General features: G+C 50.4%; 1 protein-coding gene across 9 annotated transcripts in view; it reads right to left on the bottom strand.

Annotated features, from left to right (window-relative positions):
* Positions 1–12,165, bottom strand: part of TACC2 (transforming acidic coiled-coil containing protein 2) — a 115,663-nt gene that overhangs the window by 74,967 nt on the left and 28,531 nt on the right. For all 9 annotated transcript variants that reach the window (XM_040702901.2, XM_040702902.2, XM_040702905.2 and 6 more), the window contains exon 6: positions 4,979–10,492. In XM_040702901.2, the coding sequence (XP_040558835.1) occupies positions 4,979–10,492 (5,514 nt within the window). The remainder of the gene's footprint in view (positions 1–4,978; positions 10,493–12,165) is intronic.

The following is a 12,165-nucleotide window of genomic DNA, read 5'->3' as shown; positions in this document are numbered from 1 at the left end:
TCCTCTGACTGGAGCAATTAAAATTCCTACACTTCCTGCCATTCATGAAGGAGAGTCTCCCAAAGGCCAAGCAGACCCTAGTTTAAGAATTAACCTGTAAGATACTGGTTGAGCTGTGCGCAGATAAGCAAACAGACCCACAAGAAATGCCATGTTTTCCATGCACCCCACTCACCAATTCTGACATTTTTAATTGCTGTGTTATGTCCTGAGTCTACATTACAGGTATGCTGATATTAAAGCAAACGTTGTCTAAAGCCAACTTTAATATCCTTGTTACATCATGACAACAGACAACTAACCATGGGGGCCATTCAGATTTGGAAACAAAGCCTGCACAAGGCTGCTTGCCTCATTCATTCCAGAAATGAAAGTCTCAACACTTCATATACTTGACCTTTTGTTGTTCAAAAAGCCTTTTTTACCGACAGGAGCTCTCAAGATGTGCAGAGTTCAAGTAAGGAAGAAAAAAAAAGATCCAGGAAAAACATACAGGATGAGAGAAGTGCTGCGGGTTCTGTCCCTCCAGACAGCTCCAGAGGAGCCTTTGCTGGGAAGCAGTAGTGCTGTGCAAGCATGCCAAGATGCAGAAAACCTGGAAGGAAGCCATGACCAAGTCATGGAGAATATGCCTGTGTCTGTAATTGCTGTTTTCAGAGCTGCCCTCCGCAGGGTTCAAAGCTGGAACTAATCCTACTTTGCATATTCTATTAGGAACAGGGACAGTAGGACTCGCTCCATGGCACCCAATTTTGCAAGAAGCCATAAGATAAGCATTTGAATACCGAAAATGTGGGGATGTGTAGGATATATAAAAACAATTTTGGGAAAATAGACAGCTAACTTGGAAGAAGCAGGGTTGAAAAATACATCTGGGGAAAACTTAATCAGAAAAAAAAAAAGGGTAATCCAAAAGTAATTCTTAACTTAATGAGAAAAGACAAAAATGGACACCAAGCTGCCGGTGCAGACGTTGGGAAAAATATCACAGCATCCTTGCTGGGTTTGCTTAGCAGATGCCTGCGTTTGATTGAACACATTTAATTTCTTAAGAAGCACAGAAAGATGTTTGAAAGAGGACAGCTCATCTGTCACACATGTCAGTACGTGCCTTACAAACGTGTGACAAAGGTTCTCAGTGTTACAGAAGGTTTTCAATAGAATAAGTGTCTGTAGTCTGGCAAGGCCAGAGATGGTTTTACTGCTGTAGTTTAGCAGAGGCATGCACCCTAATTAAACCCCAAAGCAACAGCAGGGTATCACAGTCCTCCTTTTCCACTGAAAGGTGCTCTGAGTACAACTGGGCACACTGTCAAATCACCATTTTGTAAATACTTTGCCTTTCCCATTGCCTAAAGCTGCACTCCATCAGGCCAGCAGCACCTGCTAGAGTAGGTGGCAAAAACTCCCTTCAATTCCTTAGAAAGCCCATTTGGAAAGAGTGAAATTACCATGATGTTATTCTTCCTTCAGTAGAAAACTCCCCAAATTACCTATCACAGGCTCCATCCTATGGTCTGCATGCAGACAGAAATCCCACAGAACTCACCAGCCAGCCAAGGGCTGCAGGCAGAGCTCTGCATACAACACACCTGAGGATGACAACTAGAGTGAGCTGGGAGGAAAACACAGAATTCAGATGCAAATAGGCCAGGAAGAAGGGCAGGAGAGAGAGAGGAACAGTTTTAGTAACTTTGTGTGTTTAATTTGTGTGTAAATTGTCTGCAGCTATCTTTCCCCTTTGTTTTGTGCTCTGGAGGTGCTGCACAGGTAAGCTCATTTTGAAGTTAGAAAAAAGGGAAGGGAAGGGAGACATCATAACTGTTTTGAGAACAGTTTCCTTTCAACCCCAAAATCTTGTGTTCAGATGCTAACCACACAAAGCATTAGTGCGGAAAACTCACTCGACTGATCTGGAAAGCAGTTCTACATTCCTCTTCCCTCATCCAGCAAGACTGTTAAAATATTTAATGCCATATTTGTTATGCAGACAAAAACGATCAAGCCAGTGTTTACTAAGGAGCTCACATTCCTTTCGTACCTATTGAACTTGCCAATTTTTGATGGCAAGAACAAAGCACACAGACAATCCAAAAGTATGTCTGGACCAACTTTAGAGATCTTATCTGATGCACGCATAGGACACGGCACATTCTTCCAGTTGCTTTGCTGATGCCAATTGCTGTAACGCATTTTCCACATGAGAATATTGCTTAGTGAAGTCAGCCAACACAGCAGAACCCTCCATGGACTGCTGCAATAAGGAGTGCCATGAAGATCTCCCTCAGCAGTGTTTCCACTTTGCATGTACCAGCTGGCAGAGTTACAGAAAGTCATCAGGAAACACCACACCATCTCTAAACATCTTCAAGATTTTGCCCTTGTTTGCTGGTTGGATGCACGCTCTGCTCAACATCTGCCATACCCACAATACAAACAGACACATGTCAGTGGCACAAGGTATAAAGGCTCTCCAGACACAGGCAGACCTCTTTTCTTTCCCCATAAAGGAATGAAGTATATGGAGCAGATGTTACTGAAAGAGGTAAACAAACAGGTCTTGTTCTTTCCCAAGTACATCTCGGGCAAGGAAGGGGAACAGCCAGGGGACAGCAGTAAGGGACCTTCCAGGGCAAAGTGTGGCCAATGCTCCTGTCACAGCCTCTTACCAAAAAATCATTTTCCTTTTTGCTGAAGATCTGAAGGGAATGGTGCCATACTATTGCCTCTTCTTATTTGCTCACCATTGCCCCACTGCTTCAGCAGGTGGGGAAGGAACACTTTGGGCTGATCCCACATCTGCTACTCCTCGCAAGACCACCCTGCCCAGAGCCACGGCCAGCAGAAGTAATTCCTCCTTCCTACAGGAAGAAATCCTAACGAGGATCAAAGAGTCAGAGCACAACTCCGCAGCTCAGCACGATTTCAACACCAGGGGTCCTGTAAGGGTGCACCCCTGCAGCTCCACACTGCACAAAAGCAGTAGAGGTGCGAGAAACAGGGCTAAAGTAGTTCAGAATATAATGTCCCCTTCTCCTAAATGTGATGTACTTCTTACTATTCTACTTATTTAACAGAATCATAGAATCATTAAGGTTGGAAAAGACCTGTAGGATCCCCAGGTCCAATCCTGACCCATTCCCACATCCCTCAGTGCCACATCTTCACAGCTCTGAAACACCTGCAGGGACAGTGACCCCAACACTCCCTGGACAGCTGTGCCACTGCATCACCACTCTTTGAAAGAAGATATTATTCCTAATCTCCAAACTGAATTTGTTTTTGAGAGGGATGGAAATGTTCTTGCTCCCTGCACTTCTTTCATCAGGCCCAAATCCCCGCATTCAGCTCTTAGCAACACGCTCCTTTTTTACATGACTACATTAGTATATCCCCTTCAACGATTAAAGGGCAATAAACAACTGGAAACTCTGAGACTAGAAGAACTATGCCTGGAGAGCACGATTTAAATTCAGCTCTTCAAAACCAGCTTTGAGCTCAGAGTGAAAGCAAAGCAGTCAGCACGCCGAGCTCAGCCGAACCAACGCATCCTGCTTCTTACCTGCATCACTGTAAGCACACGTTCCTGTAAGAGCCAAGCCTGACCAGGAGCAGGCTTCCCTCTACCTGTGAGTCCCCAGTGCCCAAGCCCCAGGAGCTGCAGCATGTCCTGTGTCCCACGTGGCCCCGCTCACGGCCACAGTCCCAGAGCAGCAGCTGCTGCTGCTGGCACCGACCCTCCCGCTGCAGGAACAGGTGATGATGCATTCCTGGAGCTTACACAAGTATGAAGCAACCACTCCATGAATTGCCAGCAGCTGTTTCCAGAGCCCCACCCTGCCTGCCACAGGTATTTGTTTAAAGTATGGCACCCGCCCTGATGGAAGGCGCATGCTTAGGCACATGCATGTATCAGCCCTGTAAGGCTCCTGAACACGGCCGTGCCAGCAAGCAGTTGGGTAACATCAACGCTGCAGGGCTGGGAAGCCTTCCATCATATGAAGGGAAATGCAAAGAGAGGAAAGGAACCGGAGAGAAATACCTGCTCTAATTTCATTGTCACTTTACAGGCAGAGCCTAAAGAGAAAGTCACATAGCTCAAGCTTCCAGCACTGGTGACGTTCTTTTAACACACATTTTGATGTAAACCCAGATCCTATACAGTCTGTATCTCTGGCTCACAAAAGGACCCCCCCCCCCCCCCCCCATCCCCCGTGTTTTCATAGAACTGTTTGAGTTGTAAAGGCCCTTTAAAGGTCATCTGGTCCAACCCCCTACAACACACAGGAAGACCCACAGCTCCATCAGGGGCTCATTGCCCCCTCCCCTCATCCTGGGTGTCTACAGGGATGGGCACCACCACCTCTTGGGGCAAGAAGTGCTAGGTTGGAGGTGGTTACATTTCCACAGCACTCCACAAATCCCAGCTAAGAACTCACGTCCGAAACAACTCCATGTCATTAGAAACACTGAATAATGCAGTGATCAAAGGCACTGTCAGTGCAATTCCAGCATGCAGCAGGATGAGAGGGCGGCCTGACAGCTAACTGCAAGTAATTGGGCTGTACTCAGGCTTGTTTTTAAGTGCTGCAGGTCTCATGTAACTGGGTCACCAAAACTCAGGCAAAAGCCTGCTCTTTTCGGGCTGGGAAGCGCTGTTTGGTGCCTCGCTTCAGGCTATGAGATGCGAGCACTGGGAAGCACAAACACATCCACGCAGATGAGGGCAGGGAAGTGGGACAGCAGTGGGACAATGGGAAGGGCCCTCCTCAGGCTGTGGGACACCCATCACACCCAGACCCTACACATGACCACAGGTTTCTTCTGCTGAGCCCACATGTAGAGGGATCCAGTTGGAATCTCAGAGCGCAGCGAGTGCCGTGCCCACCTGGATAGTGCAAATCCACCTCTGACATCTGTCCCTACTGAGCCCCAGGGACCTGACAACCGTGTCATGCAGCAATTTAAAACACAATACCTGTCAGTGGGCAGCCCTGCCACAGGCGTGTCTTGAAGCGTGCCGAGGTCAAGTGTCTCAGGCTCCAGGAATGCAAGCAGGGACAGCGTCCTTTGGGTGCCCTGCAGCGAGCCTTCATGCCCCAGGTCTGTCCCAGTCAGATGGATGTCAGCACCAGCAAAGCCTGCACATGGGGAGCACTCTCCCTGCTCCATCCCAGCAGTGGCTGGGGAGCAGTCTCCATGCAGCTCTGCCTCCTGCTCCCTGGTACTGTTGCTTAACTCCAAGCCACCTTCAGCAGTCACCAGCATCCTTGCTGTGCCTGTCTCAGAGTCGTCCCCAGGTCTTTCAGTGCCTGTTTCAGGGACATCCCCGTGTTTTTCAGTGCCCATCTCAGGAACGGCTCCAGGTTTTCCGGTGCCTGTCTCTGCTGAGCTCAGCACTGTGTCACTGCTCTCCTGTACATCTCCCTCCATCACATTGCTGGATCCTATCTGGGAGTCGGTGTGCATGCAGCCATCCTGGCCGGCTTCATTTTTTAAGGAATCCATTAACTCACGCATGGCTCCTCTCTCCTCTTGTTGTGAGCTTTCTGATGTTCCCATGCATTCCCCATTTCCTGGATCATCCAGCATCACCTGTGTGTCACTCTGTGCCTCGATGTCACGCTTAAAACTGCTGTGGGTGCCCGGCCTCTGAATTTCCCCAGGTGACATGCTGACATTGCCTGGCGGTTTTTCACAGCTGTAAGTCCCTCCTAGGAGGAGAGCTGAAGCTGCCACATCAGAGATGCTCGTGGCGGTGTCCAGACCACTGCATCCATTCTCCTCTTCTCTTAGCTCAGGACCTGGGCGCTGCTCACTGTGACAGCTCACACCCTCCTCAGGTGGCTCCGTGCTGCGCTCTGTCATTGAGACCTCTGTGGGAGCAGCATCCTCTGAGTCCTCTGCTGTCGGGATGCTGGCTGTGCTGGGCTGTTGCTTCTCCTCCAAATGGAAGTTCTCAGCTGCTGCCCCATCAGATGCAGCCGGTCCATGCTGCTTCTCCTCTAAGCCCATTAGCAATGCAGGCTCCCCACCGCCAGCATGCAGCCCTGCCTCTTCTTCCATCCCCCTGCTCTCCGGATGCTCAGTGTTTGCCTTTTGCAGGTTCCCCAGTGTGCACACAGCATGTGCAGAGCCCTCTGAGCAGGGAACCCTGCCCAGACCAGGCTGCCTGCTTCCTTCTGCTTGCAGCCCTGCCACTGCGTCCTGCTGCAGAGATCCAGGAGCCGTGCACAGAGCTAAAGGCAGCTCCGGTGCTTCTGCCTGCAAGGGGCTCTTGCGTACCGTGCCCACCTCGACCGACCCCAAGAAGTTCCCAGCACCACACGGTTGCGCCGTGCCCTCGGCCGCCAGGCTCTGTGTGCAGCCTGCATGGCTTTCTGCTGGCAGCTGGGGTAACTCGGCGCTCAGCGTGCTGCAGATTGTTTGCCTGAATATCTGGCTGATGTGCTCCCTGAAGTCCGGCAGGCTGGAGCCCAGCGAGAGGCACGGCACAGCCTCATGCTCCTTGGCAGGGCTCTCCACAGGCTGCTTGCAAGCACCGCTCTCTGCCCTCCTTCTGTTCTTATTCTCCTCTAAAACCCCTTCCCCTAGCTCTGCGTTCGCAGCTTTCTCTAAGATCTCACCGTACTTGTCATCTGCACAGATACGGGTTGCAATTTCCTCATTACAGCCTCCCTGTTTACCAGCAGATGAAAGGCTCAGCAGCTTCCCTTCCAGAGCAGGGGCTGCGAGCAGAAGCTCTGCCAAGCTGTCACTCTGCTGCTCTTTGAAGTTTACATCACCTTTTGTTTCTTTGGATTTAATTGCAGATAGCTCTTTCTTCAGCTCTTTCTTCTTAAACTGTGATAAGTTTCCAGCACTCTGCCCCACATTTAAAGTCTGTGCATCTCCATCACCTTGAACTCCCTGCCCTCGAACCCCTCCTCCATCCCCACCCATGCCCTCTGTAGAGTTGTCTTCTGCCTTTGCTGCTTTCCCTGTGCCTACTCCAGGTGAGTGCATGGACACTGGAGGACCTGCAGCAATCTGCCCGTGAGTATTACTTGGTGTGTTCTGGCACTCTATAGCTTCCAGCTCGTTATTCAGTGATTCCCCCTCAGTACCACTGCCCACGTTGCCTCCAGCTTGCCGGCTGAGGTGATGGAATGCAGAGGTCAGTGTGGAGGGGGCTGTAAAATTGGCTTGACACAAACCAGGCTCCTCTGATGCCTGTTGCATGCAGCTGGATTTATGGGACTTATCAGCAGGAATCACTTCCCCATGTGCCTGGGGCAGTGAAGGACACCCTTTTGCCCTCAGACCTTTGGCACTTCCCACGTTGCTCATTTCTTCAACACCAGCATCATCCTCCACACTCACCTCCGTGATCCCACCCCTCTGGGTGAGGCCCCCAGCAGCACTCACACCCTCCATCTCTTCTGAGCTTTTTGCTAACCATGTTTCCGCTTGAATTCCCGGGCTGCCCATTTGAGGATCGCTTCTCCCAACGCTATCAGAAGTAGATGCTATTTCAGGATTGCTGGGCAAAGCCTGCTGTATGTTAGTGGCACTTGCTGAATTCTGCGCTCCTGGAAGAGCACCTACAGCAGCAGTGTGGCTCTCCCCAGTGCTGCCTTTCATCCCGCAGATGCTGACTGGCCCTTCGGTCTTGTCAGATTCTTTAGAAATCATATCACTCTGACATGCTTCCTCATGCTGACTAGCTGAGATCAAAGAATTATTGCCCTGCTTGGGCTTGTCTGAGTTCTGCTTACTGCAGCAGCTTTCTTCTGCCCCGAGATCAGTTTTGTTTTGCTCAGTGCAATTCTGCAAATTAAGCACGGTCACACCAGAAATGTTTTGCAGGTGTTTGCTGCTGCACACACTCAACATCTCAGCACTGCTCTCATCCTGCTCCTCTCCTTCTGCTGTGCTGGAGTCACACTGGAATGCAGCAGGACCCAGCAGAGCTCCTTTATTCATGTTCGGAGGCATTTCTGATGCATTGCTGGGATCCGTTAGCTCTGAAAGCTGCCCAAGGTTTAGAGGTCCATCTTCGTGTTCCTGGTCATCTACTCTCATGGCAGACATCAGGGCACTTTGGTGTGCCTGGTCTTCAAGTCCTGCATTTAAAGCCACCAATTTCTCTACCTGTTCCACATGGGGAAGAGCAGGCAGAACATCTGCATTTGCTTGCAGGTCTCCAGGACTGCCCTGCAGGGTCGCTGAAGGGCTGTGCTCACCACACTCAGAGGGGTCTTCCAAACTGCACTCCAAAGAGCTGTGCTTGTCACTCTCAGAGGGGTGCTTGCTCCCCTCGGTGCTGTCACCTCCTCCTTCCACGTGAGCCAGACGAGGAACAGGCTCTGCTGCACCAACTTTGGCTGGCAAAGTTTCTGCAACGGCCATCTGTGCATCGCAGTGACTTTCTGCAGCCACTTGCTCCTGCCCAGCTGGCATCAGCACAGCAGCTTGGTGCTCGGTGCCTGGTGCCGGCTCTGTGCTCCCCTCAGAGCCATGCTGCAACTCCCCACGCTCCTCACCATGCCCAGCAGCAGCCACTCGCTCCTCAGCATGTCCCGCAGCACAGCCCCCCATCTCTGCCACCTCAATTAAGCCTTGAAGCTCAGGTTTTGATGTGGATGTTTCCATGCTTCCTCCAGCCTCGCTGCTGCCCTCGGGCTCTCCTTGACCTCCCGTCTGGCAGTCAGTCCCTAACACAGCTTCTCCAGCAAGAGCCTTTTCCCAGGCTTCACCCTGCCCACTCAGCGTAATGCCATTGTTCTCAGGGTGGAGGAGCGGTGAACTGTGTGCACCAGCTGAACAAACCTCCTCAGCCCCATGACAGCCTGGCTGCCCTGGAGCTGTGTCCTTAGCATGGCAGCAAATGGAGCCCAGCGGGCACTGTGCCCTCGGGCACAGCACAGAGCTGCCCCTGCTCTCCAGGGCACCCAGGGCAACTGCCTTTCCTCCACCCGGCTGCTGTTCAGCTCTACAGCCAAGAGACTGTGAGGGGTCTTCAGGGGATTCCAAGTCACCCTCTACATTTAGGGGCTTTCCCACAGCTCCTTCCATCTGCTCGCCTGCTGGAGCCTTGACAAGAGGATTGGGTGCTTGTGGGCTGTGTCCCAGGTGGGTTCCTTTTGCATCCTCACTGTGGATGCCAAGGGAGCTCAGCAGTTGCCTTTCTGCCACATCTGACCCCGCAGGTAACCCACTGGCTGCTCGCACCTCCTCTGCTCGTGTTTTGTTTTGCTCTCCTGCTACGCTCACTGACTCAGCTCCCTTCTGATTCAGCTCCGTAGATCTGCTCAGAGAACTACTGAAAGCATATTCTTCCAGCAGAAATCTGTTATCTACCAGGGAATTGTCCTCGGTGGGACTGACAATGCTTTCTGTTTCAGAAAGCACAGACCTCTCTCCAGACACATCAGCTTTTATGATTTCATTGCTACTGGCTTTGTCTTCTTGGCTTTCAGTTGCGACAGCTGATTTTTGTTCTTCCCCTTGCTTAAATGATGAAGGCTCAGCACTAACAAGCTCATCCTCCTTTTGAAGCTCTCTTTGAGAAATGGGTTCATCTTTCTCAGAGGCTGTTCCCACCGCTTCACTCCTCACTGGATCTTGGTAGTCGTTTCCAGGCACACATTCCCTCAAAGGTTCTTCCAGCTTTGGTACTGGGAGGAGATCTGGGGTGTCAAAAGGCAGCTCTGGCACTGAAGGGCAGGATGCTGGTGGTGCTCCTTGCCTTTGGGCTGGGGGTACCTCATTCCCTGTCATCACATCTCCCACCTGCAGGCTGCAGACCTCCCTGGTCTCAGGTCTCACTATGGAACCCTCAGCACTTACAACTGCTCCTGTTGCTGGGTAATTTGGGATTAAGGCTTCCTTTCTCATTAGCAGACCCTCTTCACCATCTGTGTTCTGTCTACCTTGCTGCACTACAGCTTGTGCCTGACCTACTTCCCAAAGTCCCAGCTCCTGTTCAGCCTTCTGGGCAGGAAAATAATCCCCTGCTCCTGCACCCTGGGGGGATGCGTTGACCAGCAGCTGCCCCATGTCCCCCAGCTGCTCACTCTGCCACAGGGACCTCATCTCCCTCAAATGTGCCTCTGTAGGCTCTGCAGGAAGGCTGGGCTTTCCGGGACCATTCCCACCAGTTCTCAGAGCAGCAGGTGCAATGGGGTCACATTTGGGGCCTCTGTCCTCAGAAACACTGTGTGCTGTTCCCTCCTCTTTGTCCTTCATTGCTTCACTGCAGCTTGAGGTTGGTGACACATCACTGCTGCTTGCAAGATCTGCTGTGACACCCTCCAAACAGCCCTCTGCAGGCACTGAGATAGGCAGACATCTCTCCTTTCCTTCTGCAGCTTGCTGTAAGGCAGAGCCTGTATCTCCTCCATCTTCTTGTATGATACCACACTGTCCTGTTCCCTTGGAAGGCAACGCGCTTGAGTTTGGGTCAGGTACATCTTCAGTGCTGGAGCTACAGAAGCCTTCATCACTGATGCTGCCAACAGTGGAAACATTTGTTTCACATCAATAAAAAGAAGCAAAGAATAAAAACAGTTCATGCCATTGATGTTTCAAAGCCATGCAGGACATGCATTGAGGAGCTGGCAATCCGCTTGCAGGGACACACCACCAGGCACACATCGCAGCAGCTCATTACACCAGCACATGACCTCAGTCCTTGCCTACCAACTATAGTGCCTGTGACATGCAGTTTAACCATTCCCAAATCACACATTCCAGGCAGCCTTTCCCCTTAACAGACTGAAGGAGCAACAAAAGTACCAAAGGAAACATCTCTTAGAAGCAGTAAAGAAAGAGCCTTTCTAGAGGGCTACTTCACATAAAGCTAAAGGCTATACAGTCCACAGGGACTGCTGTAATTGTACTGTGTAATAGAAGATGAAGGCCCATCTGTCCTGTTTCCTCCCACTGGCCAGCAGAGCAGCTTGTCAGCAAAGTCCCAGCCTGCAGAGCCATGCAGCCTGCGGGGTCACCTCATGGCATTCCACGTACCCAAGCTATAGCTGTTCAACTACAGATTAGAGTAAAAATGGGAATAGAAACCATGTGGATGTCAAACAGATTTATGGAGTTGGGTACAGGATGAAAAAAAGCAGGAGTCAGTTGCCATTCCAGTTCCTTGTTCATCCTACAGCTTTGTTTTCTCACTAACTTGCCAGGATCCTCCAACCCAGAAGCATGCTCTGTTCCTAGAGGAGGAGAAGCCCTCTGAGCTCCAGGAGGAAACGACACCCACAGCAACAGCTCCTCCTTATGGCTTATCTGTGGTTCTTTATCTCCTGGTAACCCCATCTGCCAGCTGAGTTAGGAAAGCACGGTAATAAATCTGGGATCAAAACACTGTTAATGTCCATTCTGCAGATCACACATCATGATGCATTTGTGTTTTGTAGACTTCAAATGACCAAAGTCCCTCAAAGACCTTTCCTCCTTGTCACATCAGACTTGTATTTACAGCTACCAAACATGAAACACTCCTGAACAAGTCTGAAGCAGTCACATCCATGAACTCCCTACTGCCACGCTGGTAGTAACTCTTAAAATAGCAGCAAACTTACAAATTCCAGATACAGGGGAGGAAAACAATCCTCATTCAGGGCCCTATCACAGAATACAAAGGTTTTAGATCCCAACCATAATAAAGTGCAGCTGGATTGACCTGTTTGGATGTCTCCACTGATGTTTCTCCTGCTGCCACAGGTAACAGAGAACCATAAAGGGAAGACATGCTACTTCTTTTCACTTGTTCTGTCATCTTACTTTGCTAGCTGCAGGAACTCTAATGAGCAGCCAAACACTCCTGGGAATGACTTAAGCACAGCTGATCCTATGTGAGGGCAGAAGGATGGAATAGATGGCCCCAAAGGTCACAGCTCACCCCATTATCTTCCACTGTTTCCAGAAGGAATACCACAACAGGGAAGTGACACCATGGGCCAAAGATAATTCTTTCCCTGGGGAAACTCAATGTAGATGAAAACATACTAACAATCAGTAACTACCTGCAGAGAGCCTCTGTTTTCAGACAACTCAGTATGAGCACCATCAAGCTTTGACTAAACTTATTTTCTTCTTAAATACAGGAAAAATGTGTTTTCTCTTGTGGTTTCTCAACCTCTTTTGTTGGCAATCTGAATGGAAAAACTG

This window comes from Gallus gallus, chromosome 6 (genome assembly GCF_016699485.2).
Source record: "Gallus gallus isolate bGalGal1 chromosome 6, bGalGal1.mat.broiler.GRCg7b, whole genome shotgun sequence".
Lineage (NCBI taxonomy): Eukaryota > Metazoa > Chordata > Aves > Galliformes > Phasianidae > Gallus > Gallus gallus.
This window is presented reverse-complemented; position numbering and strand designations above follow the sequence as displayed.